The 27,740-nt window shown below is 43.3% G+C and overlaps 2 protein-coding genes across 8 annotated transcripts in view; one reads left to right on the top strand and one right to left on the bottom strand.

The window, feature by feature from the left end:
* The window catches only part of B3GNTL1 (UDP-GlcNAc:betaGal beta-1,3-N-acetylglucosaminyltransferase like 1), a 251,318-nt gene extending 224,332 nt beyond the window's left edge, over positions 1-26,986 (top strand). Inside the window, exons 10-13 of one of the 4 annotated variants that reach the window (XR_006416961.1) lie at positions 756-824; positions 2,340-2,414; positions 14,598-16,100; positions 26,940-26,986. Coding sequence is in view for 2 of the 4 variants with exons in the window: in XM_044453701.1 (XP_044309636.1) it covers positions 756-824; positions 2,340-2,414; positions 14,598-14,678 (225 nt within the window). In the remaining 2 variants the exon portion in view is untranslated. Of the gene's footprint in view, positions 1-755; positions 825-2,339; positions 2,415-14,597; positions 17,384-26,936 lie in introns of those variants that run through there. The other 3 variants (XR_006416960.1, XM_044453701.1, XM_044453700.1) reach the window with 3 other exon arrangements.
* The window catches only part of TBCD (tubulin folding cofactor D), a 165,535-nt gene continuing 154,272 nt past the window's right edge, over positions 16,478-27,740 (bottom strand). For 3 of the 4 annotated variants that reach the window (XM_044453694.1, XM_044453693.1, XM_044453695.1), the window contains 5 exons: positions 24,222-24,311; positions 22,021-22,108; positions 19,988-20,097; positions 18,393-18,477; positions 16,478-16,828 (listed from right to left, as the gene is read on the bottom strand). In XM_044453694.1, the coding sequence (XP_044309629.1) occupies positions 16,820-16,828; positions 18,393-18,477; positions 19,988-20,097; positions 22,021-22,108; positions 24,222-24,311 (382 nt within the window). In that variant the 3' untranslated portion in view covers positions 16,478-16,819. Of the gene's footprint in view, positions 16,829-18,392; positions 18,478-18,788; positions 18,925-19,987; positions 20,098-22,020; positions 22,109-24,221; positions 24,312-27,740 lie in introns of all 4 variants that reach the window. The other variant, XR_006416959.1, reaches the window with a different exon arrangement.

Genomic DNA, 27,740 nt, shown 5'->3' with positions numbered 1-27,740 from the left:
AATAATAGTACATAATAAATTACCATTAAATATAAAAATACAAAAAATACATTGATTTACAAATACAAAATTAAAATTATCAGTATAAAATAAAAATATAGGAGGAGAAAGAGAAGGAAGAAGAAGTTGCCCAGGCCAGATCATATGTTTTAACAATTGAAATGATGTTTAAATAAAAAGGTCTTTACCTGGCGCCGAAAAACCAGTAATGACGGTGCCAGGCGGACCCCAGCCACTCCCTCAGTTCCATTTCAACCGCTGTCGCATAGACTGGGAATCCCCTTGTGCACTCTCTGCTTCTTCCAGTAAGTATCTCATTCTCCCTCCCTCCTTCCCTCTCCTCTCATGCCCCTTTTCAAGGCAGCATGCATGCAAAGCGACGGAGCTGCTCCTGTTCTTAGTGGCCATCGCTGTAGTCCTGGGTTGTACTACTGGGTTGTCTTTCGCAGTGACCTGGAAGCCCCAGGGAGGAAGCAACTCAGTCTAGCACCTTAGTGCTGATTTGAAGCACACGCTTCTCAAGGCTCGGGTAGATATGCGAATAAATGTGTTCATTATGTGTGGCTCTGTCAGCTGTTGTGATTTATGGTTCTCGGATATAGGATATATGTTCTGCATTGCTTTTAGAGCACCTGACTAGTGCACACACTTCAACGGGGAAAAAAGAAAAGGGAAAAAACACCTCCAAGAAACAGAGCAAAAGAGCACGCCGTCTTCCTCACTGGTCCTAATTCTTTTCCGCTTGTCTCCTTCAGGTGACTGCATTTTGTGATGTGGATAAAAAGAAAATCACAAAAGGATTTTACACTTACGAAGAATCGAAGGTTGGCAACAATCCTGATTCATACATGATCTGAAATTCTGTCTGAGCAAAGTGAACCTTTACTCTGGAGGGAATGTGTTCAATGCCGCATTGTCAGGTCTTTGTTGTTACATGTCTCTGGCTTATGGCCGCTTTATGAATGAGCATCCTTCAAAATGTCCTGTCCCTCACAGCCCTGCTCAGTTCTTGTAAATGGCCAAGTCTTAATGGAGAAGAAGAAGAAAAAAATACTCATACTGGATTTCAATATGCAAATTAGGGACATTGTTCTAAAATTATCCAAATAGCTTGCTCTAATTGGGCTACTAAAATGTGAAATTACTGTCATTTTGCAGTGCTCTATTAAATGAAGGAGGAAGCAAAATAGATTTTGCATTCCAAATTGTTCTATCTCCTGGCTACTGAACAATCATACTTCTCCTTTTAACTTTTGAAGCATATTTTCAAGTTTGTTATGCCAAATACAAGAGCTAGAAACATATTAGTATTTTTTTTCCAGAAAATGCTTGACTTCTAAGTCCATGAAATCCTACAGGAATTAGCAACTTCTGAGAAATGCAAGAGGATGGGAATATATTCCATACCACATTTGGTGGCAGGGCAGACCATTTATTTATGGCCATTTATGCCATTTATTTCATCTTTGTAATTGGAAAATAAGTTTAATATTAATGGCCAAATAAACTCAAAAAGAAACTGAGATTTTGTTTTGGTACAAAATCAGTGACCCATTGTCAGATGAAGGGCTCTGTCCCACTCTTGTTCACTAGTTGACACCCTATAGTCTTCTTATGAATGGTTGTCATTTTGGGTGAATGTAAATAGGCAGAAGAGAATGAACCCTTCAAACTGAAAGGTCTCTTTATGAAAATGCTGCCTTAGAAATACAGAAGGGAGAAGAAAGAATGGGAAACAAAACTCACTTTCCAAACAGCACATTATGCACTAGGAAACCCAGTCCCTGCTGTTTTCTTCCTTCTGCTGGATGATCCTGAATGAGAAGCTGTAAAAACTATACTGTAGAAGAGGGCTAAATAGAATGGAGTGGAGTTTTGTGAATTACCTTCTCTTATGTCAATAAATGATGTCAGAAAGAAAGGGTGATGCCTCTGGGGCTGGATCCTGCTCCTACTGACGTCAATGGGAACTTTGCTACTCACTTACAAGAAACTAGGGCTTGTTTTGGCCTCCTCTAAGAAGGAAAAAAACATTAAGGGAAGTGGGAAATCTGTGGAGGTATAATTTATATCTGTTTGTCTGTGTGGGAGAGTGGCAGCCCTAAATGCCCTTTGCCCTCAAAGGCATTGGTGGAGGTAGTAGCATTTCTATTTAGCTCCTGTGAAGACAAACCAGAAGAGCAGAATTAAACTGCTGCATGTGAGACTTGGAGCAAGAAGAGTCCTGAGCATCAGGCACACAGGAGAATCAGCAACCACAAATCCCACCATTGTCCCTTTGGAGCAGTGGTATCCCACAGAAAATGAGATAACCAAGTAATGTGCTTGTCTCCCTGTAGGAAAACCCCAAACCCAAGATCCCCATCTTGCATTTCAGGGATGCATCTCCACCTTTCATTATTTGTGTGAAACTGGTGAGTATAACTTTAAATCTCAGCCAACTCTCTTGTAGTGCTTGCAAAACAAAGCAAAATTTAAAGAATGCTGTATAGATGGTTTCTTTTATCAGAACTCAAAGAGAATTTTTGTCCTTATTTTGGAAGACAATCTCCACAAAAAATCAGGGTTTGCAATTGCTAGACAGCTACTAACCTTAGGCTGGTTGGTGACCTAAGGATATTGCCTGTCGAAGCAGGAATACACACATGCTGAAGTGTTTAATTATATTAGGAAGGCAGTGTATCAGAATCATTGATCCGATGCACCCTCTATTTTTACTCAAAACTACAGTTATGTATACAGTTGCAGCTGGAGGGGCAGAAGACTGGGGGACTTCCAGCCCATCTCCCCTTTACTCACACATGCACTCACTCAAAACTCACAAAGGGAGCAAGCTGAAAAGCTTCTGGCAGTAGCTTCTGCTGCTTTCTTCTCTCCAGTCTCTCCCTTAGCAGGTAGCAAAACAAATTTAAAAATCACTACACTGTTAGGCTGTGGGCATCCAAAGGGCCACCCATTTCAAAGAAAATGCCCAGGTCCTGACAGACTCTGAGGGAATCAAGCAGAGCTGGATATGGAGATCTGATGCAGTGGTCCTAGCAGGATGCTGTACGAGTACGCTGCTTCCTTGAACAACTTCATTGGGAGCAAAGGTAGGAAGGACGCCCCCGCCACCCAGCCAGGCCTGCCCACTGATGGAGCTCAGGAGCATCACCACGTGCTTTTTCTCTCTCTGTTAAAATGGCTCCTCGGGCATCAAACATCTCAGTTGAATGGTTGAATGTTTGTGAAGAGACCTATCAAAATGCAATGTTAGTTAGGGATACTAAGAAGAAAAACATTTCTTCTTATATATATTTGATGAAAATGTAGAACAGTGGCTACTGGAGAAAAGAGAACTAGGCAGGATAGTGTGTGCCTAGTATTGTTGCTGTCACTGCTACTGCTACTACATTGCATTTATATCTTGTCCTCTTCCTCTTGTGAGGAACCCAAGGTTCCTTACATACCTCTGTTTCTCCTCACAAGAATACCCCATGAGGTAGGTTAGGCTGAGAGTCTGCAACCAGCTTCAAGTCACCCAGTAAGTTTCATGACCAAGTGGCACCTAGATCCCCAGCTGAGTACTCTGAGTACACCACACCACACCGAATCTCTAGGTGTTTGTCCTGCACTATGAGAAGCAAGCTACTGTCTAAACTTACAGTTCTTACCTAACCAGCTACCAGCTTCTCAACTAAGGAGCTGTCAGAATTAATTTGCAAACCATTTTGCTTGTAGATACGGATTTGGGTCCAACCTCCATACTGGACCTGTAGAACAGATACCACAGGTCAAATAGGACTTCCACAGGCCCACAATCTGCTCTTCAAGGTTGGGGGATTGTACCAGTTCTGTCCATTCCTCAGATGGAAGGCAGAAGTTGGATATGACCCTTAGTCATTCCATCCACTTGCCCAACCCACTATCATCTGAAACGGATCTGCTTATTTATTAGGTTGTGATTAAATGTGGGGAGGAAAGACCCCGACCACCCTTGGAAGAGAATTCTACATTTGCGGTGTTGCTACAGATGTTGCTACCTCGTAACATAGCTTTCTTCGTAGTAAATTAGTTTTTAATCATTCAGTTACAAATGACTGTGAACATATTCCTAGATGGTATAAACGTGTTGGCACTGTGCCTAAGGACACACCAGGATATTGTTGGACATCTGTAGAAGGCCAGAGATAGATAGATAGATAGATAGATAGATAGATAGATAGATAGATAGATAGATAGATAGATAGATGTAAGTTCAGAGATCACACTGCTGTGCATCAGTTGATGGACCATTTCTTAAATTTTCTGAAAGATGGCCTATTCCTTGCCTTATATACCATTTGTTAGTAACCCCCCCCCCCCACCCAAGAAACACATCAGGGCACTAAACAGCCTTGCCAACTGCAAATGCCTTACTCTTGCTTCCTCTCTGTTCTTGCTTTGCATGAAACAGGCCGTGTTTTGCTTTACATCACACTTGATCTAAAAACCTTAACCAGCCTCTCTCTACCAGCATGTTACCGCTAAGAAAAATTGACTGTGGTTTCTAATGATTGGGCAAGTCTTCTTGTTGCAGGCTTGATGGCAGAGGAAATGGTTTCTAAACTGGTTAAAACTTGCTCAGAGGAGTTGAACTTTTGTTACTCTGTGGTGATATTATGCAGACTAAGGATAAATTTGAAGATTCTGACTGCAGTGTAGTTCTCGGCCCCTTGAACTTTCTTTCGTTTATGTAAGAGTAGATTAAAGAAACAATAACAACAGCTACCACACTGCTGTGCTTTTATTTGTCCTCAAGTATGAACCCTCACCTTCTTCTGTGGAAATGGCAATGCAATAGAGCTGGATAGGCGGTCCTGAAGAAGGCTTTCTCTGTCATCTTTTAATGACAGTATGCTGGACTGAGCAAACCAGAGGACCACTTCATATTCTGCAGCCAGAGTTAGTTATAAAAAACAACATAGCTCATTTTTGCTAGATGGCGATAATGTAGGACTAAGGTTTTCTAATCTGTGAGAGCAAATACGGTGATTATGGTGTTGTAAGTACAGCCTGGGAAACCAAGATGGCACTCTCCCTCGCCAGTATTCAGTTTGGTTGGTTCTGTCATCTGAAGCTATTGCTCTGGCCAGCTTTTGCCTGCCATTACCAAGTGTCTAGTTGACACACAGGTTGGTACATATTGATGTGCAACATGAGTAGAGGATCTTTACATGATGAACAGTGAGTGTTACTGAGAAGCTGGCACACAGTTCTTGAAAGAATTTTCATGTGTTAAAAATATGATCATATGGTCAGAAGAGGACATTGGATGAAAATGTGATTTTCCAGTGTTAAGTGACACCCAACAATTTTGTGTGTGTGTGTTGGGGGGGTGGAGGCTTACAGCAAATTACCTAGAAGAATCATAGAATCGTAGAAGAGTTGGAAGGGGCCATGAAGGCCATTAGGTCCAACCCCTGCTGTTGCAGGACACCACGTTACCCCATCCCACTCAGAGGGCTGTCCAGTTTCGCTTTTAATGTCTCTAGTGTGGGAGAGCCCCCAACCTCTTTAGGCAGCTGGTTCCACTCTTGCATTGCTCTGACAGTGAGGAAGCTTTTCCTGATGTCCAGCCTGAATCTGGGTTGCCACAACTTGAATTGATTATTCCATGTTCTACATTCTGGCATTAGTGAGAAGAGATCTTGACCTTCCTTTTTGTAAAAGCCTTTGAAGTACTTATAGAGGGATATCATGTCCCCCCTATTAGAAGATTAATAAGTGTTTGAAATGGACTTGTATGGTGAGTGTTTGTCTGACAATGAGGAGGAGGGAAAGGTGAGGAAATCTGTGTAGTATTTTAGTGGATTTCTGAGTGTTTTAGAAGAAAAGATTATGTTGGGAACAGATGAGATTCTGAATGTGGTGACCTGACTGTGGCACAAACATGTGGGCACAGAACACCAGAGTCAGTGAAACGTTTCACTCTAGCCAATCTCACAACAAAAGTTTAATGGTACAACGTCTTAGGAATCTTTTTGTGATAGGCCCAACACATGCAGCTAAAGCAAAAACTATAGGCACATCAGTTAGTTCAAGAGAGTTCACTGCAACGCAATGCAACACAACTACAACCACGGCAGAGATAGGTCTTGTTTGGGACCACTGTCTGCTGTTTTATAAGTTAAATATAAGTTAAATATAAAAACAAATAGATCCAATAATAGTTTCCAAGTCACAACCCACATGTTTCCAAAGACAAGGTCATGATAAATCCAGGCAAGACATTAATCCAAGAAATTCAAGACATTGTTCAAGAGCAAGTTATAAAACTAGAATTTTTATGTGCAGGGATCAGTCCAATAATAGATTTTATGTTGGAATTTCCATGATGGAGCTGTTAAGACATGCAAAAAAATAAGATCCTGGTAAGTCCAGGTGTGAGAGTATTACGGGCTTTAAAGATGGCATTTCCAACACAGGCTTGCTAACCCTCTCTTCAACTCTCAGTAACAGTTTTAGGGCAGAGAAGAACCTCAAGTTTGTAAAGTGCATAGTTTATCAGTCCAGGCAAGAGAGAATATTGAGCAATTCAAACGACCATACAATCTAAGTGGGAGAGGACCAGGCAGAAGAGAGGTTCTCAAGTGGAGTGTCTAGATCAGTGTCCCCAGGCACACTTAACTCTAAGGTTCAGTCATGGTTTAAATTAAGAAGACAAGGGTCCAGATTTGATGGATAGCCCGGGTAAGAAAGTTCAGCCTAGACAATGGGAAGGCCATGCAGAAAAAGTTTTGGACAAAAAATACAGCTGTTCCCAGCAAAGGCTCCACCGCATCAGCACTGGGCTGAATGTGAGAGGAGCCCTTCTCCCAAAAGGCTGACTAACTAGGGACTCTAGTCCCTCACCTAGCCCAGTGCTGAGCAGGGTGACTCTGTCCTATCCTCCTGAGTTGATGTTTCAACTCGATGAAACCCCTGGAAGCCGCCTCCTGCTGCCTGGTTCCCACAAACAACTTCCTGGGATGTTGGCTTTCTCAGAGGTTTGACTCAAAGCCTAATCGTGCAGCTGTGGCTGAAAAGGAGTCTTGCTGTCCTTTGGCCTGTAATCACATAGGAGGCCAGGCTGAGCCAGGCGCTCATCATTCTGACTCTCCAAGCCTGAGCAGGCCCAACAGCCCCTGCCATTAAATGAGCAAACAGGCTGAGCTAAACTCTCAGGTCCCGGGCTTCCCAAGCCCAGGCCACTTCAGAACGAGACTCTCGGGTCCCACAGCTGCGCTCCGGCCAGTCCTGGCACAGGAGGGGACTTCAGGGGCTGAACAGAAATATTGTTCACAGTGAGGAAGGTTCCAGAGATTATTCTAAGAAGCATCTTGGCTTCAGGCTTTAGGTCCCCCCCCCACCCTGCAGATTATTGCTTTTCATTTTTGAGTGCCAACAAAATGGAAGAAGCAGCTAGAAAACCACCTACCAAGTTTTCTATATGAGGGGTTAAGCCTTTTTTCCCTTCTCTAGTACTCAAAAATAGACAAGTACCCCAAAAGGGGATGAGTGGAATAGCAATAGGTTTGCTAAATATCTCCTGGAAACTATTTTCAAACAAATGTTCCACATCACATTGTTCCATTTAAACAACACCGATTATGCGGGTGTCTCCATGCCAGCACCAACACAGAACAAACAGCTGTAGGAGTTACTTTCTAGTAAGTGTGCATATGATTGCAGCCTTAAGAGGAAAAGGCCCGTGGTATGTGATACTATGCTAGCCAGTGAGAAATGCTAAATGGTAAGGCATGTGCATGAATACTGTGGTGCAGTGGTTAAGAGTGCAGGACTGGGATTCAAGAGATCTGAGATCTAGTCCCTGCTCAGCCATAGGCAACGTTGGGCCAGTCACAGATTCTCCACCCAAACTACTTCACAGGGTGGTTGTTGTGGGCATAGATTGAGAGCAGAGCAGGAGGAGGATGTAAATCGCGTTGAGTTCTTTAGAAAAGGATGGACATAAAGCTGACGATCGATCGATCGATCAACAGTGGAGTTTTCACCAAGTCTGGCTTTGAGGAGCCTGGCTGTTTTGACAAACTCTTCAGAAGCAAGTGGAATGTTTTACTTGAAATAAAGGGGTTCCCTTCAACCTGTGATCCTGAAATGATTGATCTGTCATAGGAGATGATGTGTGAGGATGCAAACAAACAGATTTTCTTACCTTTGTACACTTTGCTACTTGGTTTGGAAACAGTTCAAACCCAGGATGGAACTCCTGTGCTTGCCAGTTGTGCAGCGCACCTTCATCCCACAAGTAATTCTTGGTGAGCTTGTTTCAGCATTCTCCTTAAGGCATGGTGATAGGAAGAAGTAATTGCCCAAGCTGCTTTCTACTGAGTATTTAAAACAGGACATATTGAGCACATGGAGACAAAAGGAATTGACTAGATCAAGCAAAATTACTTAGCTTTATATTTCATTCTGTATTTCTTAGTAAAGTCTGAAGAAAGTAATTTCTGTTGACAGACCATAATCCAATCTGAGGCTGCACTACAGCTGAGTTTTTACACCCCTTGTGTATTGTCACATTTAGGAACAGAAACTCTCAGTTCTGAATCCATCTTTCTTGTCCAGGTCTTTATCTCTACAGCCGAAGCTTCTGTAGATACTATATGCTACCCAATTCTGAGATTTCAAGAGTTCCAGTCTTCTTTGAATAAGGACATTGGAGATTTCTGATGTTTTGTAATATTTGCATTTATGTGCAAATATGCATGTTGAGCATAGGTTAATGTACATAGCACTAACACCTCAAAAGTCTTCCTAATACCTTCCAGCTCCTTGCCCTGCTTTCTGCATTTTTCTTAGTCTCATCTCTAGTTGTCTTAAAAACTACCCAGCTTCTGTTGCTCTCTCCCCTGCACCGAATCCCACAGCTGGGTGGGGAATAAAACCACTGGTCCCACCTCTTTGGTCTGGTCCATACACAAAGGTATCTGTTAATAATTATTCAGTTAACATGAAGGCAAGTTGAAGCATGACTGGCGAGAACAATTTTTCTCATAAGTAATTCCTCAAAGTTTTACAATCACAGTCACTTGATTAAAACATAGGTCATTCAGATTAACCTCAATTGCCATGGCAAATGCCTTGGCTTACTGGTGAAACATGTTTTGTTTACAAATTGCAGTAGGATCCCCATATAGGAAGTAAAATCTTGTTCTGTAAAAAGCCATGTACATGGTATAATATGTTCCACTGACTTCAGTGGAATTTGCATGCACATTTGAAGCTAATAAATGGAGCCCTACTTCTATTGTGCTAAGTTCCCAGCTGCCAGCAGTGTTCCTGTTTTGGGCTCAAGCCAGAACAGCATCTGAAGACTCCTAGAAGACACTCCTGGACTGTATATCCAGGACTGTGTTTCCAGCCCTGATCCTCAGAAAGCTAGTATGGTTGGCTTGCTCGCCCCCAAAGGGTTCTAAACGCCTGGGGTGAAACTGGTCAGTTTTTTCCTTTTCATCCATTCTTTTTCTGCCCCTCTCAGTGTCTCATAGTTCAAGTGCTTTCAACTGTATGCAGTTTCCATCACCCTCCAGAAGTTCACTTTTTTTCCTGTTTCAGATTATTGACAAATAATGGAAGTAGCGTGATGGCTTAAAAAGTAAACATAGCTAGCTCTCTAAAAGGACATTGTAATTGTCCTGGCTGTATTTAAAACCCAATGTGTTTTGGAAGAAACATTTTGTTTCTGTAGGCAGCAGAATTTCTAACTCAAAATATATTCACCAATACTGAATGGAGTTTAATGACATACTGGAATGCATATGTATTTAAGTGCTGGAGGGAGAAATCCCTGGTCCAGGTCTTTGTATGGTCATAACTCACCATCAAACTACCCTCTCTCCACTTCCCATCTATAACATAAGGAACGATACTGGCATCCCACGGAGAACTGGGATAAGATTACCCAGTAGAATGCAAGTGAGGTGTTAGGAATAGGTAGGACAATTGGTGTGTAAATGCTAAGTATTACAGTTCCTATGCGAAAGCAATAGCTCCTTTGTTGTCACTAATCTAAATGATGAGGTATTGTTTGAGGCTAATCCCACTAGAAACATAATTAGAAGTGCTCTGAAATTAAAGGCTCAAAATAATTGCTGAAGTTGACAATGATGTCACCTGATTTATTTGCCAGTCATTGGCAAGGGGGTGATGTCACCTTATATGGTTGCAGAATAGGCTATTAGGTTAAAAGTTCCACTTTATCCATTCATTATGCGAAATCCATATAGTTAATGCAATGAGCTACTGCTGGTCTTTTGTTTGTTTCTTGAAAAGTAGTCTGTGACTCAGAAATGTGTTGCTGTTAGAATTATTGCAGTTTTCTTCAAGTCAGTGAATAGCACTGACTGAACAGCACTGGTTCAAGCTGGCCATCACTGGCAGTTTATGAGTGGTAATATGTACATCGAGGGAAAAGCTTTCCCCTTATCTTATTCCTCCTGCTTTCATCTTTGAATCCTTGAGCAATTTCACAACCTATTGTCATCACTTCTTTACTTACCAAACTGCAGCTTTCATGGCCTGCGCTTGAATCACAGCATCAGATTGTCTATTGATCACCTCCTAGCTAAAGTTAAGGGCCTCATATTAAGCTCCTTACTCTACTCCTGGCGTATGCGCACCCAATTGGGCAATTGAAGAAATTTGTCTGAAACACCACCACAAAATGGCTGCCACCGGACACAAGGCTTACCATTTTCTCCTCCCAGCAACCTCTTCTTTTTCTTGGTGGTTGAACATGTTGCAGAAGAACCTTTGCAGATTGCACTTCAGCCACCATTTTCAGTTCCTGTGAAAGTCTCTTGAGCTTACTTGTGGCCAGGAGGTATTCATGGAAATAAAGAGGGCTGTGGCTTGGAAACCCTCACTTAGCTTTAAAGCTGCCAGTAAAACAGATACTTTTATCCATGGTCAGGTTATTTTTTCTTACCATAAGGGACACAGCCTTTAATGTTAAAAAGAAACTTGACCAGTATTGTACATTTTATTTGCAGCCATGCACTTTTGTTAAGGGATGCAGGTGGCGCAGTGGTTTAAACCGCTGTGCTGCTGGGCTGGTTGATCGAAAGGTCGCCGGTTCGAATCTGCACAACAGGGTGAGTTCCCGTTGCTCCGGCCCAGCTCCTGCCAGCCTTGCAGTTTGAAAGCATGCAAATGTATATATTTTAATTTTTACTTATGATGACCTAACTTACTGTTGTAAGCCGCCCCGAGGCTTCGGCAGATGGGGCGGCATAAAAATGTTTTAATAAATAATAAATAATAAATGCGAGTAGATGAAAAGGTACCACTTCAGTGGGCAGGTAACAGCATTCGGTGCACTTCGGTGTTTAGTCATGCCGGTCACATGACCATGGAGACTGTCTGCGGACAAACGCTGGCTCCCTCGGCTAGGAAACGGACATGAGCACCGCCCCCTAGAGTCAGGCATGATGGGACGTAACGTCAAGGGGAAACCTTTACCTTTACTTTTGTTAAAACCTTTGCACAGGCAATAAATTTCCATCCAACTTGTCAGCAAGGCATGCTGGTATCCCATGCAGTCAGAAATAGGAAACATGTTATCAGTCATGAGCATTGTCTATGCGTAAACCCTTGCATTGGGAGATCTTGCATACAAACCTAGAGATACATCAAGTCTGATGTAATTATATGGAAATCTCTTGCTCCTGCAAGGTCAGTAAGATAGGAAGAGAATCCTAGACACTCATAGCTTAGTTTATCTAGAAATGACAATAATTGTTAGGAGCTGTGAATATAGGATGCTGTGACTACAGAATTTATACAGTCTCAGCCTAGAGACTACACAGTTATGGAACAGGAGAACTAGTAAGGCAGAAAGAGTAAACAAATGGTCCAGCTTCACAAATTCAAAAGAAGTGATTATGGCAAGTTTACTAAACTAATGAAAGTGGCACAATTTCTACTTAAAAGGGGCAGTGATAAGACCTTTAGTAAAGAAACTTTGTAACTCAAACTCCTTTGACTCAAAAGATCTGCCTGTTGTAGGTCAGTCTCAAAGATAAGGTGGTGGTGTTGCAACTCCAGATCTATCTGGTATGACATTGATTATTTGGACCCGTATCAGTTGCCCTTTCAGATCATAGTAGTGCTCCTTGGACTCTTAATGAGTTTTGATACCACCAACTGTGGTATTCTTCTGGTCCAGCTAGCAGGGCTGGGCCTTGAGGCTTCTAGTTCTTTCTGGCAGGTTGTATCCAATATGTTCTGCTAGCAGATTACTGGTCAACTGTGTGGCTTTTTGCTTATGGGGTCCCACTTACAGTGGTCAGTCTTGTCCTAAATTTTTACATGAAACTGCTTCAAGAGGAGAGTCAGAGCTCTGAAGTAAGGTATAACGAACCCCAGCTGTATTATTCTCTTTGTCACTTAGCACCAAGGAAGCAGTCAAAACATGTGAATGTTACCTTGGTTTGATTATAAAAGGAGAACAAGGTGAAGCTTAAACCCAGACAAAGTGGAGCTGTTATTTTCTCAGTAGAAGTCTGATTTTGGAATTGAGATTTAATCTGTTCTGGAAGGAGCTGCACTCCCTCTGAAGGGTCAGGTCTGCTGCCTGGAAGTGCTTCTAGGTACTGTTTTGTCACCAAGTGGTGGTGGCAAGAAGTATATTTATATAAGATTGCCAGTGTGGTGCAGTGGTTAAGAGCACGTGACTGGGACCCAGGCGATCTGGGTTCGAGTCCCCGCTCGGCCATGGGGCCAACTGGGTGACTTTGGGCCAGTCACAGCATCTCAGCCCAACCTACCTCTCAGGATTGTTGTTGTGGGGATAAGATGGAGGAGGAGAATGATGTAAGCTGCCTTGAGCCCTTTGTAGGAAAAAATCAGGATATAAATCGAATAAATAAATAATCACTGCTGGTGCACTGGCTGTGACCCTTCGCAAGTCACTTTGATATGGCAATAGCTGGTTATGTCACATCTAGAAAACACTAATGCAGTGTTTTCTATGTGAGGCTACCCCTAGGGCGGGGGTCGGCAACCTTTAACACTCAGAGAGCCATTTGGACCTGTTTCCCACACAAAAGAAAACACTGGGAGCCGCAAAACCGTTTTGACATCTAAAATGAAGATAACACTGCATCTATCATTTTTTACCTTAATGCTATGTATATCTTCATTATGATTTAGCTGCAGCTCTTGTTCAGTCACTAAAAACTGTTATTTTAATTTCACATTATAAACTAGTAGGACTCCTTTCATATATTTTGAATAAGAGAACAGTTTCCTGAAGAGTAAAAGCCAGGAGATATAGGTGTGTTTAGTGACTGATTAGCAGATAAACAGTCGAGTGCTGTGAATTGTGACAGGTCCCAAGCGCAGCTTTTAACATTCAGATGAAGGAGATTACATTGGGACAAACAGAATCCTTTCGGCAGCATTTTACTTAAGTAGCTAATTTACTTACTAGCTAGCACTGCATTCCTGAGCTCCAGAAGCTTTGAGCAGATTGGAGCCGCAGCAGAGGGGTTCAGGAGCCACGTGCGGCTCCGGAGCCGTGGGTTGCCGACCCCTGCCCTAGAGTGTCTGGAAGCTACTCGGTGCAAAATATAGCAGCAAAGCTGCCCACTGGTGCCTATCGGGGCCATATTGCACCTGTTCCAAATTGACTTTCAAAGGCTCTAATTAAGGTGATAGCTTGAACCTTTAATGCCTAAATGTGATATTGCATGTAACTGCCCATAAAACCTGGTAAGTTACAGCCATTCAATCAAGTGAAGGAAGAATGCAGGGGGCAAGGGTTGGCACAGATGGCTGATTTCAGTGGTCTGTGGTATTTTTATCTCTGCTTGCAAAGAGGAGGGATTGAGGTAGATGCTTCACAGGCCATCTCTCTTATCACCCCCATCTCCTGGAGCAGCCCCCAGGGCTGTGCAAAGTCTGTCCTATGTGCTGGAGCTGCAGCTGGCACAGCAAGAACTGTGCCAGCAATGAGGGTGGAGGACCCAAAAGGGCTTTATGGGGTTGTAGCAGGGACTGCACCTTTTCCTGTATCTACCAGGCATATGATTGGGACCCAAATGTTTTAGGACCTGGCTGCCCAAGGAACTGCCTGCCTTACTGTGAAGTGAGCTGCAGAAGCAGCTCTTTTGAGGCCACCATTACTCCAAGGGACACACGTTTGCCTGGCCTTCCAGAACAGGGAAATGTGCTCTCTCAGCTCTACTTGGTTCCCTCTCTCGCTTGGCTTTCAGGAACGGTGTAAGACAAGTCTCTTTAACGGAGCCTTTCAAATTAGGTTGTGGTTTCAGTGTTACAGTATTTTGTGTTTTTAGTGTTTTAAGGTTTGTTTTGAAATTGCTGTGAGCTGCTGTGGTGGCTTTTAGCAAATAATACAGTATATAAATATACAGATGATGCTGAGCAATGAACTGCAGTTTGTCAGGCTTGGTATATACTATGTGCACAGAAAGAGCCCTGAAATTTACATGCAGCTCATTTTTATATGGAAATTGTAACAGCACTACTTCAAAAAGTCTTTGCATCTCAATGATGAGATGCCATGCAATTAACCAGACTTTACTAAGTCATTCATTTCTCCATCCCCACAGGATCTGACAGGTGGACAGTTTGAAGAAAACTTGAACCTCTTGAAACTGAAGGAAGGAGTGAATTATCATCATTTTAACTGAAGTGAGCAGTATATGACAGGATCCTGCTCTATTGTGAAACAGACTAGAGGACATTCTCTTGCTACATCCAGTAGTAATGGCAGCAGTACTATATCATTTCTGCTTTACTCCTGCATTCCTCCCTCAAAATAAATAGCAATACATTCAGAGGTTAAATTCTGCTTTTCCAGTTTTCCAAAAAGCAACACACGTACGTTATCAATCTGCAGCAGATTGATAATGACGCTTAGGCTACCCTCATGCTCATGTCTCCAAATTCTGTCTTGCCTAATAATGTGTGAAAGGGTACCTGTAGAGTGGGGCACATTTCAAGAATACCTTGGCCTCCTTACATGTCTAAGGCTAAGAATAATAGGGCCAGATTCTGCTAGTGGCATATTATCACCTGTGCCTCAAGGAAGAAGCCCAGCCAGCCCTCTACCTTGGGTCGGATGTCCACTGAGAGTGCCTTTGATGGACATTCTACAGAATTAAAGCCAGCTGCGACTCCCACCTCCCCCACTAGCTTTGCAAAAAATAAACACATTCTTTCAACTTGAACCACTCAAAACAGCTGGTATCCTAGAGAACAGAGCCAGTTTTCCTTTCATTATCTTCCGTGGCAAAATGCATCCTGGTTGGTTTCAGAAAGTGCTCCCTGACAGCCCTTCAGTGAGTCAAGGAGTGCTGATGGCCTGGTGGTTTTCTCGGCATTGGCAGGAACAGCTGAGCTCTCTGTCAAGTAAATTCTGTTTTACTTTGTGGCGTAAGCGGCTCATATGCTGGGATTAAAGCGGCCTCACATGATAGCATTTTGAGACGGGCTGAAAGTCCAACATGAGAAGAACAATTTTTAAACTGGAAATATAGCTTATAGAAAGATGTTTGAAATCCATCTCCATTATGCTTTTGCCAGCATGATCAGTGGCTTAATTAATCGTTTACAATATTCTCCTCTTCCCTTGTGTTAAGGTCAGCTGTGATGGTATGAACTTAGTAGTGTCTCGTCTTCATCAGAAAGTTGTAGCTACATGTTAAGATCCTTTTGCTAAAATAAGACCTTTTCAGAAAAAGAATATCATCCTACTAAGACCCCTGCATTTCTAAAGCCAACAAAGGAAAAGGAAAGATCTTTTTTGTCCAGGCATCATTTATAAGGTGCTGTTTGCAGCATCCTACTGTCCTTCTTGATGCAATGTTAATGCTGTAGATTGTATTATGCGGCTTTAGAATCCTGCACACCTTTTAACTGATTATATTTTATGTTTGATTTTTTTTTATTCCTGCAGGACAGCACAACAGTGTACCAGTATTATAAATTAAAAAAATACTGCCAGCAGCTGAACAGCCACAGAGGATAAGCCTACGGCCAGGCATAGAGCTTTCATACCAAGGGGATGGGGAAGCAAGGAGAGGGAGTAGTTTTACTTCCTGTTTATAAAGGTGACATGCTTTCAGTTTTCCAACTGAAATCACACAATGAATATAGGTTGTGATCCTATTGTTTTAGTGCCCTTCACATATGCCAAGAACATTAACAGTCCCTTTCCTGAACAGGACAGTCACTTTGCCCAGCAGACATACCAACATTCAACACATTCCCCCGCCACCACCCCCCACTCTTCCAAAGAGCAAAGGCACCACCCTTCTTATAATTAGAATTGTGGACTGGCTCTTCTTCCACAGCAGTGGGCTACACGAGACATAATTTGATTTGACAGGGTAGCTTTCTCTAGTGAGTACAAATTACTTTGCCAGTGCATTAAATGTCATTTTAAACAAAGGCAAACAGCTGAGGAAGATGGGCTATACAAGCAATGTTGATAGTTTGATCTTGGCAGTAGATACTTTAATTTAATTTTGAGAAAGAAACACAAAACATCGGCATTCATACTAAATTTGAAAGACAAGAGAAAATCATGTGGCCAAACTGCCACCTTGTGGTTACAGAGTAAGGAGGGAGCACTAGTAAACTTAACAAAAACAAAGTTTGACTGAAACAGAACTCCTAATACATACTGAGCTTTCAAGCAGTTATGTACTCTGTTAGATTTCCTTTTTAACTTGTTCATACACTGTAGTTGCTCAGGTAGTGGAGCCAAAAGCTGCTGCTTCTTTCCAGGTCCCAAGAATTTTTCTTTCTAGTGTTAATGTGTTTCCAGTTATGTGTTCTGCAGCAAAGAAGCAAAGGAATTGATTTCATGACACATTTAAGAATTAATTCAAGACAACAGAAACAACACTTAGCTGTAGGATTTATTGCATAATCCCTTAATTTGCCTGCATCTAGAATTCAGATGTATAACTAAGTGCCTTATGTAAAGATGCATTTTGTAGTGATAGCATTGTAGAAATGATCTGTTATGCTCCGGAGCTGTGAACATACTGTTGCATTTATGGATAACCAGTGCCTTGTGCACAGCCTTCCACAATAGGGATATCACAGGGGAATGTGCAAAGATTGCAAAGATTATGCTTATGGAACTAGATGCAGCGTGTGTCCCCTCAAGTAGCAATCTGTTGTGTATCTGGAACAGCAGACATTCATTTCAGTGAACTGCCGCTTCTTAAAATGTTCTTTAAGCCATTAACTGTAACCACTTTTTCCCTCATAGTGCAACATGAACTACATTCATAAATACAGGTTTATTTTCTGGATGTGACTATAAGCTTTTCCTTCAAAAAGGTGACTCAAGAACAAGGAAATAAAAGATACACACTTCAAATGGTTTTGCCTTATTTTAACAACACAGTGTGAGTTTCTCTGCCCTTGTGAAATGTGAACTCTCCAAACTGGATAGAGTTGCATATTTTCATATACCCCCTCTTAAAAACAGGGTAGCAAGGAACCAGACTGCTGCGAAAATTCCTAGAGCTTATGGAGAGTGAAGTTTTCAACAGGAACACAAAGAAATGCAGATGTGGCTGTCACTCTTAGATCAGAGAGCCAAGAGGCCATTTTCAATTCTCTGGACTGTGAGGAAATAGAAAACAGCTTTCAAGACTCATCATTTTTTGTTCTACGAAATGGTAACTATGAGATTCTCTTCATAGTTGCTATCCTATCACTACTTAGCAGGGGATGAAATAGGACGGGCAGGCAAATAAACAGAAACTCCAGCAAATTAAATAGTACTTAAATGGTCTTCACCAGGTTCTTCCTTGGAGGACAAGACTCAGTAGCAACCCTATATGCCTACTACCAATGTCCTTCTGCGTTGCTGAAGCACAGAACACTAATGCCATGTTGTGTTGCTGTTCACCTGTCGCAAGCTGCCTTTATGGCAGGAAAAGCAGCGAAACACATTCCTGTCCCATTTGCCACGTAACAGCTATCACTGTAGTTGCCTGGATATGATTACTTCCTTGAAACTAGTACAAGCTTCTTTCCCCCTGAAACTTGGCACATAAGAGAAGCCAAGTACATCTCTGGGTGGAAAGTCTAATCAATATTTTTAGAGCCTGCTGCCCTGTGTCAGACTCATGCTCATAGCTGAGTAGCTGAGCATCAGAAGTTTGGAAGGTTTTCCAAGGAAAGGGTAGCAGAGGGTTGTAAAGCATTTGCTTCTTGGCGTGCTACTTTCGTACATGTGGAAGAGAGCTGGGCTTGCAGCATAATTCTGAAACTACACCTCGGACCTCACAATGTTTGCAGTATTCACAAGTCTCTTTTCAAACCATAGTCCCACATCCCAAAATGTAGGGTGACTTAAATGGGTCTTTCAAGAGCTTTACCTTGGTAACAAGTTGTGGTTTCGGCACTTTCATTAAGTCACAGAGATAGTTACGTTGTTTCCTTAGAAATGGCAAGTCTGCATCCCTGTTTGGAAAGGAACATTTTATTATATTTATACCCCACTTTTACTTACAACAAACTCTAAGTGGCTTACATCATTCTCATCCTGTGGCTCTCAATCTTATCCACACAACAACAAGAACCCTGTGAGGTAAGTTGGGCTAAGAGTCTGTGACCGGCCCAAAACCACCCAGTTGGCTCCATGGCTGAGCAGGGACAAGATTCCAGATCTCCTGAGTCCCAGCCCCGCACTCTTAAGCACTACACCACACTGGAAAGGAAAAATAATATCAAGCACGAAGTCATCCTAAGATATTTAGGAGGGAAAATCCTACCCATGGCTGATGGAGCCACAGTTCTTCAAGGGGAAGGAGTGTCTGCTCTAACTTCACTGCAGGTCCTCAAGGACAGCGGTGCTCTTGCCATGAATACTAGGGATAGACTTCAGCATCATGTTATCTGAGTGTCCCTCTGAGCAAATGAAATCAGAAAATAAGTACTGAATTGTACAATCCAATGGAACCTTCTTTAGAAACTATTTGGAACAAAAGGTGGAGTATAAATCTGCAAAAAAATTAAACACCTCTAGTTCACTGATTGTGCCTAGGTTTACATTTCAAATCCCTTCCAGTTTTTATTTGCATGACACCGTCATACTGACTGGGTTTGCATGTTTGCTTCCTAAGGGGTGTCAGCATGTTGCCCAGGCCTGGGTGACGCACCAAATCAGAACCAGCCTCATTCCCTAGCAGTAAAGCTAACAGAGTGGGTCCCTTTAAAGGATTGTGGCAGTGGTGATGAGAGGGAGAGGAGTGTGCTCCAGCCAGTGCAAGCTTGTTCCCTTTCCATGCCAGCCCCACACCGCCAGCCAGCAGCAGGAATGCTGCTTCAGTCCAACGGCTGAAACTGGCTTCGTCCTGTGCCCAACAGCTCCAGCTGCCCTCCCATCCTGCTCTGAGTGGGGCACCCATGGGTGTCGCGGCAGAGAGAAGTGGGAAGTGGAGGCCCAGGAGCCGGGCACACTTGAGGAAACCCAGGCAGGCGGCTCAGGATCTCTCTGCTGTGTGCAGCTGACACTCGCCTGAGCAGGGGCTGCACAGCGATCGGGGCAGGCAGAAGGACCATCCTCTGTGGTCTCCCCAGGTGAGGCCAAGAAGGCATCCCACTCCTGCGCCCCTCTCCAAGTGCTGCAGCTGAGTGGTGGCAAGCGTCTTGCACTGGACTCGAGCCAAACATTAAGTAGTTCTTGCTTCTGACGTCCTGCTCGTGCTGGGAAAGTGGGACTCCTCACAAGCACTTTCCACAGCTGTTGTGCCCACTCCCCCCAGCATTCCCATGATGTCTCCGGAGATCCCAGTGGAGGGACTAAGGGGGGAGGGGGAGGTGTGCTACCCAGCAGTCAGGCACAAGGAACCATCTTGAGGAGTTTGGCTATGGCGTAAACCAACATACCCACCCAGTATCTGCATTCCAATAGGGTTAAATGGTATGGGTTGGTCCACACAGGACTGCAAGTATGGGTGGGTTAACTCACCAATTAGTATCACTCAGGAGTGTCATGGCCTCCTCTATAACATCTGGTTCAGCAATATCACTATAAGTTATCAGCATCTCATACACTTGACTGGCTGTTGTCTTCCTTACCTGGACACAGAAAAATAAGTTTCATTTAATTAAAAGACACACTGATAATGCATTTGGCTAACTAAATACATGGGTAGAGTGTTTATTCAGCTGAGTACCTCCAGAATACCCAATGCAGCCTAGAAAAAAACCAGACTGAACTAGGCTTACACTAAGTCAGATCACTGCATTCTCAGAGGAGCTTTGCTTAATCTCCACCCACTGTGTACTCCCAAGATAAAAATCCACATTACCTTGGGGCTTAATTGACCTAGATTTCCACTCACCAGTCTGGTACCGCCCAGTAGTTGAGCAACACACCCATGTTTTTTTAAAGTGCTGCAGCAGCAGTTGAGGGAAGCTAGCCAGTAGCCAGGCGTATAAACAGGATACCAAGTTAAGCGCTCCAAAAAGATCTCTCCAGACTGGGAAAGTGTGCATTAAAATGACAAGGCTGCTCAATACAAGCAAATACCAAGTTATAATAGGGATGTGAAGAATCTGGTTCAGGGGTAGAAATCCATAATTCCTTGGTTTGCCTACTTGGATTTTGGTTCACTGCCTGCACTCTGGTGCCAATTTGCTGCATCATGAGTTCTGATGGACCAAGATTTGTTTAAAAAGCACCAGAGGAATTTATAGGAGCGCACGCTTGAAAAACAGGTACTGCAATGAATGGGTCTGGTGCAATTTGTACAAATCTTGCCAAGTCACACGCTTTTTCTAGCCTAGTTTGTGGCAAAAATAACTCTTTGCACTAAACAGTACCTGGGTTTAGTAAGATTTTCACAAATTTTGCTGAGCCACATGTTTCAGGTGCCATTTATGCAAAAGCAGTGCCTGGAACGGCATGCCTCATAAACTGCACAAGTCACAGGGCATTTCCCAGCACCAATTTCCATAAACTTATTTATTTTAAAACTTTTGTTGACTGTCCCATTACCAAAGTTTGGGACCGTTTAACAATAGAAAATATAAGGGGAAAAAACCACACAACTACAAACCAATAAGATGCATTATAGTGTGACAGACAGATCAGCTGGCACTAGGACCCCATTCACTGCCTTTCCACCCCACCTATTTCTCCTCCCGCACCAATGCCCAGGCGGCCAACGAAGTCCACCCACCCACTGCGACTTGCCTGAGGGCCCCACAAGGGGCAAGCCACCCTGCCCCTCACATGGGCCTCCCCTGCCTCCACCCGCTTACAAATTCCATTTGTGCTTTCAAAAGTACACACAAATCACAGTCTGTCTTGCAGATCAAAGTCCTCAAAGTCTTTTGGCCTACTTCCAATCCATTAGAAAGCAAGTGAGAAATCTGACAAGCTCAAATAGCTGCATTTCCCTGATTCAGAACATCCCTACCTGTGAAAAAGAAATACCATGTCCCGAATCATTGGAAATGGAAAAGACAAGGGCCAGTCCCTTCAACACCGATAAAGTTCATACTGGACAAGGCTATCAGGCAGATCATGATGGCACAATTCCCCATTCTCAGGAGTAGCATGTCTCTTAGTGCTGGGGAACCAGTTAGTGCCCTGCTTGGAGGCTTCCTACAGGCACCTGGCTGGGTACTGTGGAAACAATGCTAAATTAGGCAGGACTTTGGTCTAATCTAACAGGGCTCTTATGCATAATCGAGCTGAGAAAATCAAAGCTTCTCAAGCACTAGGAGACGGGAGTAGCTGAATATGTTACTCACATCCATATTCACTTGCTTTGGTTCCATAATCTGTGTATGTATAAAATAGAGGACTATTTTACTCTACGGGTCACGAAACTGGAATACACCAGTTTAATGGACCAGAAATGTCCAAGAGTGCACGTTAAAGGTGGAGGGTTTCCTGTGTTCTGGATAGTAAAATAATGAGGGCAGTCTTCAATGGAAAAAAGTAACCATTTGTGAGTTCTTCAGGCCCCTGCTAGCATCTCTGATACTTACAACAGGAAATGGATGGCAAAGGAGGAGGAAGAGCTGAAATAGAACTTTCTTTCTCATGTCACCTGGAAATTGAATCAGGCCACAAAACCTAAAAATGAAACAAAAATCATGCATCTGTGACTTTCATAATGCTAGTACAGACGTAAATATCATTGAATTCAACAAATAATGTGAAACACAGAGAAATACTCTGTTGCTTTCTACCCATGCTATGGTACAATTTGAGGAAAGTATACATGAAAAAGTTAGACTGGGATGTGTCTAATATGTTTTAATTTGATTTTTATTGTGAGTTTCAAAACTCAGAACAAAAAACCACAAAGAAAAGTTTTCTTACATGAAATCTAGTGGTTCTATTATGATGAATACATATATAGCCTGTAACTCTATCTGTTTAATATATGGAAAAATATACAGCTATTCATAGAAATTGTTAAGAGTAGACTTCTAACAAAGGAGACATAGTTATCCATATGTTTATTCATTTGTGAATTACTCCTAACGACCATGCATTAAAAAATCAAAAGCTTCCAGAAGCCCTCAACCTGTTGTGTCATTTGTTCTTTTTAGCTGTCAAAAGGGTACAGAAGATCAATTTACCCTAACCTTGTGTTAAGTTGGGATGTGTCTAATATGATGGCTTAAACATTAAGAGAAAGGGCTCTTTTTTGACACAGATTTTATGCTTTTATGCATAGACCATAGATCTGTGTTTACTAAACTGTGTGATGCTGCCAAGACAGAGTATTGCTACTTTCCAGCAAATTTACTCCGAAGCAGAAGTGAATGGATGCATACAAGCAAATGCAAAGCTCCTTATCCAGTTTGCCCATTCTGTCTCCCTTCTTGTATGTAAAATAAGGTACTTGGAGGAGAAAAAATCCCCTATTTTATTAATTTAGGCAATATAGCAGATTTGTACATTTTAAAATGTTTTAGGTGAAAAAAGAAACTTTACAACTTAATTACAGGCACTTACCATTTTAAAGGAACATTTACATGTTTAAGAAAGAACAACCAGGAACAGCTGCTGAGCGCTACAATTGAACCTACTAGTGACTGATTACTGCAGTGATTCTGATTTGTTACATGCAAAAAGCATACAAGCTCTAGAAAAGCTTCTTGCTGAAACAAGTGAACCACTGGTAGCAACATTCTAGGAATCCAAACAAATCCTGCACAGACCACAGCACTTCCATTACTGGAGCATCTCAGCTGCTTAACCTGTGCTGATGGAGAGATGGCCTGGAATGTCAACATCCAGCCTGTGCGAAGGTTTCATAAAACTGAGGCTGTATGTTGGAGTGGGCAACAGGCAAGCCACTGGTGTGGCTGCTGCTACCTGCCCAATTTGCAGCAACTAAAAAAAAAATCTTATATAAACATTTTGGGGGAAAATGGTGTATGCAGCTCTCTAGTCAAATTTAACTTGCAAGTAAGCTATATTTGACTCTTTTGGTGAGCTGTAGCAGCTACAGATTTTTCCCCTTTAAATGTTTTTGTCCCTCTTTTCTCAGGTTGCTCTACAGACCGGTCCACAGGGAGGAGGGCCTGGAGTGCAAATGATCCCTCAACTTCCTTAAGCTGATCACTCTTTCTATAAAACAGCAGCAGCAGAGCATGCATGTTGGGCGAAATAGTCCAAAGTCATAGATTTGTGAGCTGGATGGAACGGAAGTGCCAGTCCTGCAGTGCAGAGGAGCGCTCTGCTAGCAGGGCTGAGCAGAGATTCCCCATCAGCAGGAGGCCCAGAACAAAGGCAGCCTTGTACCTGCTGGCCCCAGAGGCACCAGGTGTGGCCCCCTAAGAACAGAGCTGGCACAGTTAATCCTCTACCAATGAAACCAAGGGAGGGGATTTTTTAAAAACTTCTGATAAAGTCACTGGAGCTGCTGGCAGGTGCAAGCTAGCAAGGGTTTTGGAGTGGTGGTTCATCTCCCACTTTACTCCCTCCCTTAGCAATACTTGCTTTAGAATCAATATTCACACAAGGCTCTTCCAAATTCCACATAATACTTCAGTTTTTCTACAAAACAGTGAAATCTCTGTGCAGATTACAACACTATGGAAGTAGTTTCTCTTATATTTCATGTTTCTTTCCCCAAAACTACACACACACAGTGACTATTCTTACTAATGCAATTAATTATAACCTGCCAATTATTAATGCCCCTTTGTAGTATAATTTTCTCCCAACTTACACTGCAATGCTGGAGCGGAGTTTCTGAACATCTTTAGATCTCTTGCTTTCTTCTTTACACAGTGTGAGTAACTTCAAAGGAAATGGGTGGCTGAAAACATTTGAGAAAACCGTCAATTTGTTATTAAGATGAAGAATTGTCTGGAGGGTTGTGAGGTGCACTGGGCATTACAAAAGTAACCACTAAGCTGGCAAAGTACAACGACATTACCCTTGATGCCTCCAAGGACACTCTGCATACTAGCCAAGGGCTATAGTAGCTATTCTTGGAGATGTACTCTTCTCCCTTTCTATGGCAGAGGGCTGGCACACTGCTGCTACCCTGGCTGTGTAACAGGATGAGAACAGTAAACCAAACTGTAGCTGTGGGCACTATTACCTTAGCCCAGAAATCTGACACTGATCAGTCTGGCATAAACCTCTATTTTATAGGCTAAAGTTTTGTATATAAATTAAGGGCAGGATTGCATGAGCAAAGAAGCCATGGTGAAATCTCACTGTTCTGAGTCTCGTGAGTCATCCAAATCAGTTTTGGAGTTCCTGCACAGTAAGTTTAGTTTTCCAAAACTACAGAGAGATTCAGTCATCCTAATGTTCCCATGCTTCACTGTGGCTTCTCCACTCATCCAGCCCCAGGACCTGGGACTGCTATTTTATCACTGGAATTCAGCACAAGAATAGATGGAGAAGATGGGTAATTGCAGAAAAACTGTTTGTTTTCATTAATAAAATTCTCTGAGAGGGATGGAGCAGCTAGGAAAACCTGCAGTCATGTTGGTACATTCACGACAGGGAAGGGGAAACCTGCCTCAGGACCACAGCAGACCAGTCAGGAGGACACTGCTGTGGTCTGTACACAAAGATTAAGAAAGGACACTCCCAGGGGCTAAAGGGATGCATGGGGAGGTGAGGAAAACAGGGAGCATGGAAACCGTGCCGCCTGGGTAACCGTGTGATTGTCTGACTGGTAATTCTGGGTGAAAGTCTGCATGGCATGGAAACAGCACACAGTTGCTTGCTGGGTCTCCAGGCTTCCTCTCTGTCTGACTCTTAGTCTAGAGTGCTTGTATCTTGTGTTGGGCAAACGGAACAGACTGGGGATTCTGTTGGTGCATCATCCACCCCATGACCCAAAAGTCTCCCTACCCGAGCTGGCAGGGGTTGTCTTGGCTGCAATACTGAGGTTCCCCAGGTTGGGTCCCGGGGGATGTCAACATCCACCTGAGGGTATACTTCCTGGGGCAGCTCAGGACTCCATGGTTGACAACCATGGGGCTGTCCCAACATGTTATTGACCCAATGCATGTGGCACACTCTGGATTTGGTTTTCTAAGCCAGGCAGGGGGATGGTGATATGATGGTGGGAGAATTTAAACTGGTCCCCTTGTCATGGTCAGATCACTACTAATAATGGTGAATTTCCCCCTCTGCGGGGGTGCGGGACCATCAAGATGGTCTGCCCCGGAAGCTGATGCATCCAGATGCTTTTCAGAGGGCTCTGGGGAGTTTTCCAGCTGATATGGCTGATGGTCCTGTTGCATCCCTCGTTGTAACACAGAGATGTCCCAGGCACTTGACACAGTTGCCCCTGAACGCTGAGAGGAATGAAATGAATGAGGGGGCGGCTTGAGTGAAGATGGGGAAAACTCCTGGTGAATACAATTATGTCTTGGTAGGGGCTTACTGTCGAATATATATTTGGAAGCAGTGAGAGTGGCAATATCTGGCTGCCTCTCTTCAGTTTTCCAGTCAATTCTCCATTCGATCTTCCGCTAACGCTCTCCAGGATTGTTTGGACCCCATTAAATGCTGGCCCCTGGACACAGTGCAGCTGTCTGAGGCCTACAGTAATATATTTGTTAAGTACTTCCATGACAAAATCTCTTCTATTCTCCAGGACTTGGGCCCCAGTGTTACAGCAGTGGTATCAAGCGAGATATCCAGGGCACAGTTTGGTCTAGTTGTTTTAGATAAGTTCTAGCTAGTATAGCTTGATGAAGTCAACAAGGTGCTTGAATGGGTTCATCCAACTAGATCCGTACTGGATCCCTGCCTCTCTAAGCTAATAAAAGTCAGTAGAGAGGGAACTGCTGGCTTGGCCAGGGAGGGGATTAGTGCTTCTTTACAAGAATGAGTGGTCCCTGACCACCTGAAACAAGCAGCGGTAAGACCACTCCTTAACAAACCTTCCCTGAATCCAGAAGAACTCGACAATTTTAGGCTGGTGGCAAGCCTCCCATTCCTGGGCAAAGTTCCTGAGTGGATGGTGGCCAACCATCTCCAGGCACTCTTGGCTGCGACTGATTATCTGGATCCATTTTCAGTCAGGCTTCAGGCCTGGTTTTGCCATGGAAACAGCTTTGGTTGCCCTGTATGATGAACTATGCTGGGGGAGAGACGGGGGGAACGTGACCCTGTAGCTTCTCCTGGATCTCACAGCAGCTTTTGATACCATTGACCGTAGTATCTTTCTGGGGTGAATGAGCTGGGGGTGAGAGGCATTGCATTGCAGTGGCTGTACTCCTAATTGGATGATAAACTCCAGAAGGTGGTGCCCAGGGGGTACTGCTCTGTCCCTTCGATTCTCTAGTATGAGGCTCCCCCATGTTATTTAACATCTACATGCAGCCACTGGGTGAGGTTATCCGGAGTTTTGGAGTGTGTTGTCATCAATATGCTAATGACACGCAACTCTATTTCTCCTTTTCATCTTCAGCAGGTGAGGCTGTGGATGTGCTGAACCAGCGCCAGGCTGCAACAATGGACTGGATGAAGGCTAACAAACTGAAGCTCAATCCTGACAAGACTGAGATGCTGTTGGTGGGTGCTTCCTCTGACCAGATGGAGGGAATCCAACCAGTTCTAGATGGGGCTCCACTTCCCTTGAAGAAGCAGTTTCATAGCTTGGGAGTACTCCTTGAGCCATCTTTGGCACTTGAGGCCCAGATGGCTTCAAAGATCCAGAGTGCCTTCTACCAGCTTCAGCTGGTAGCTCAGCTAGGTCCCTATCTGGACAGAGATAGTCTGCTATCAGTGATATAAGCAAGATTACTGCAATGCACTCCACATGGGGCTGCCCTTGAAGACTAATAGAAAGCTGTAGCTTGTGCTGTAGCTTGAATGCTTCCGAGCCCAATTCAAGGTGCTGGATTTGACCTATAGCATGGCTTGGGAGCATGATACCTGATGGGACACCTCTCCCAACCTCTATCTACCCAATCCCTAAGATCAAATTCTGGAGCCTTTTTCTGATTGCCACCTCCAAGGGAGGCTTGGATACTGGCACAAGGGAAAGGGCTTTTTCAGTGGCAGCCCCCCGCCCCACATCATGGAACAAGCTCCCCACTGAGGCCTGCCTAGTGCCAACTTTAGTATCGTTTTGGTGCCAAGTAAAGAATGTCCTCTACTGCAGCGCATTTGGTTAGTTACTAGGGTCTATGGTTGTTAGACAGGGTTTACCACAGTCTTTTTCACATATAATTTATGTTTTAATATGTGTTAACTGGTATGTTTGACACTG

The sequence above is a fragment of the Varanus komodoensis genome, unplaced genomic scaffold, assembly GCF_004798865.1.
Source record: "Varanus komodoensis strain SLA01 unplaced genomic scaffold, ASM479886v1 scaffold7_1, whole genome shotgun sequence".
Taxonomy (NCBI): Eukaryota; Metazoa; Chordata; class Lepidosauria; order Squamata; family Varanidae; genus Varanus; species Varanus komodoensis.
Note: the sequence above shows the minus strand (reverse complement) of the source record. Positions and strands in the feature narration are given on the sequence as shown.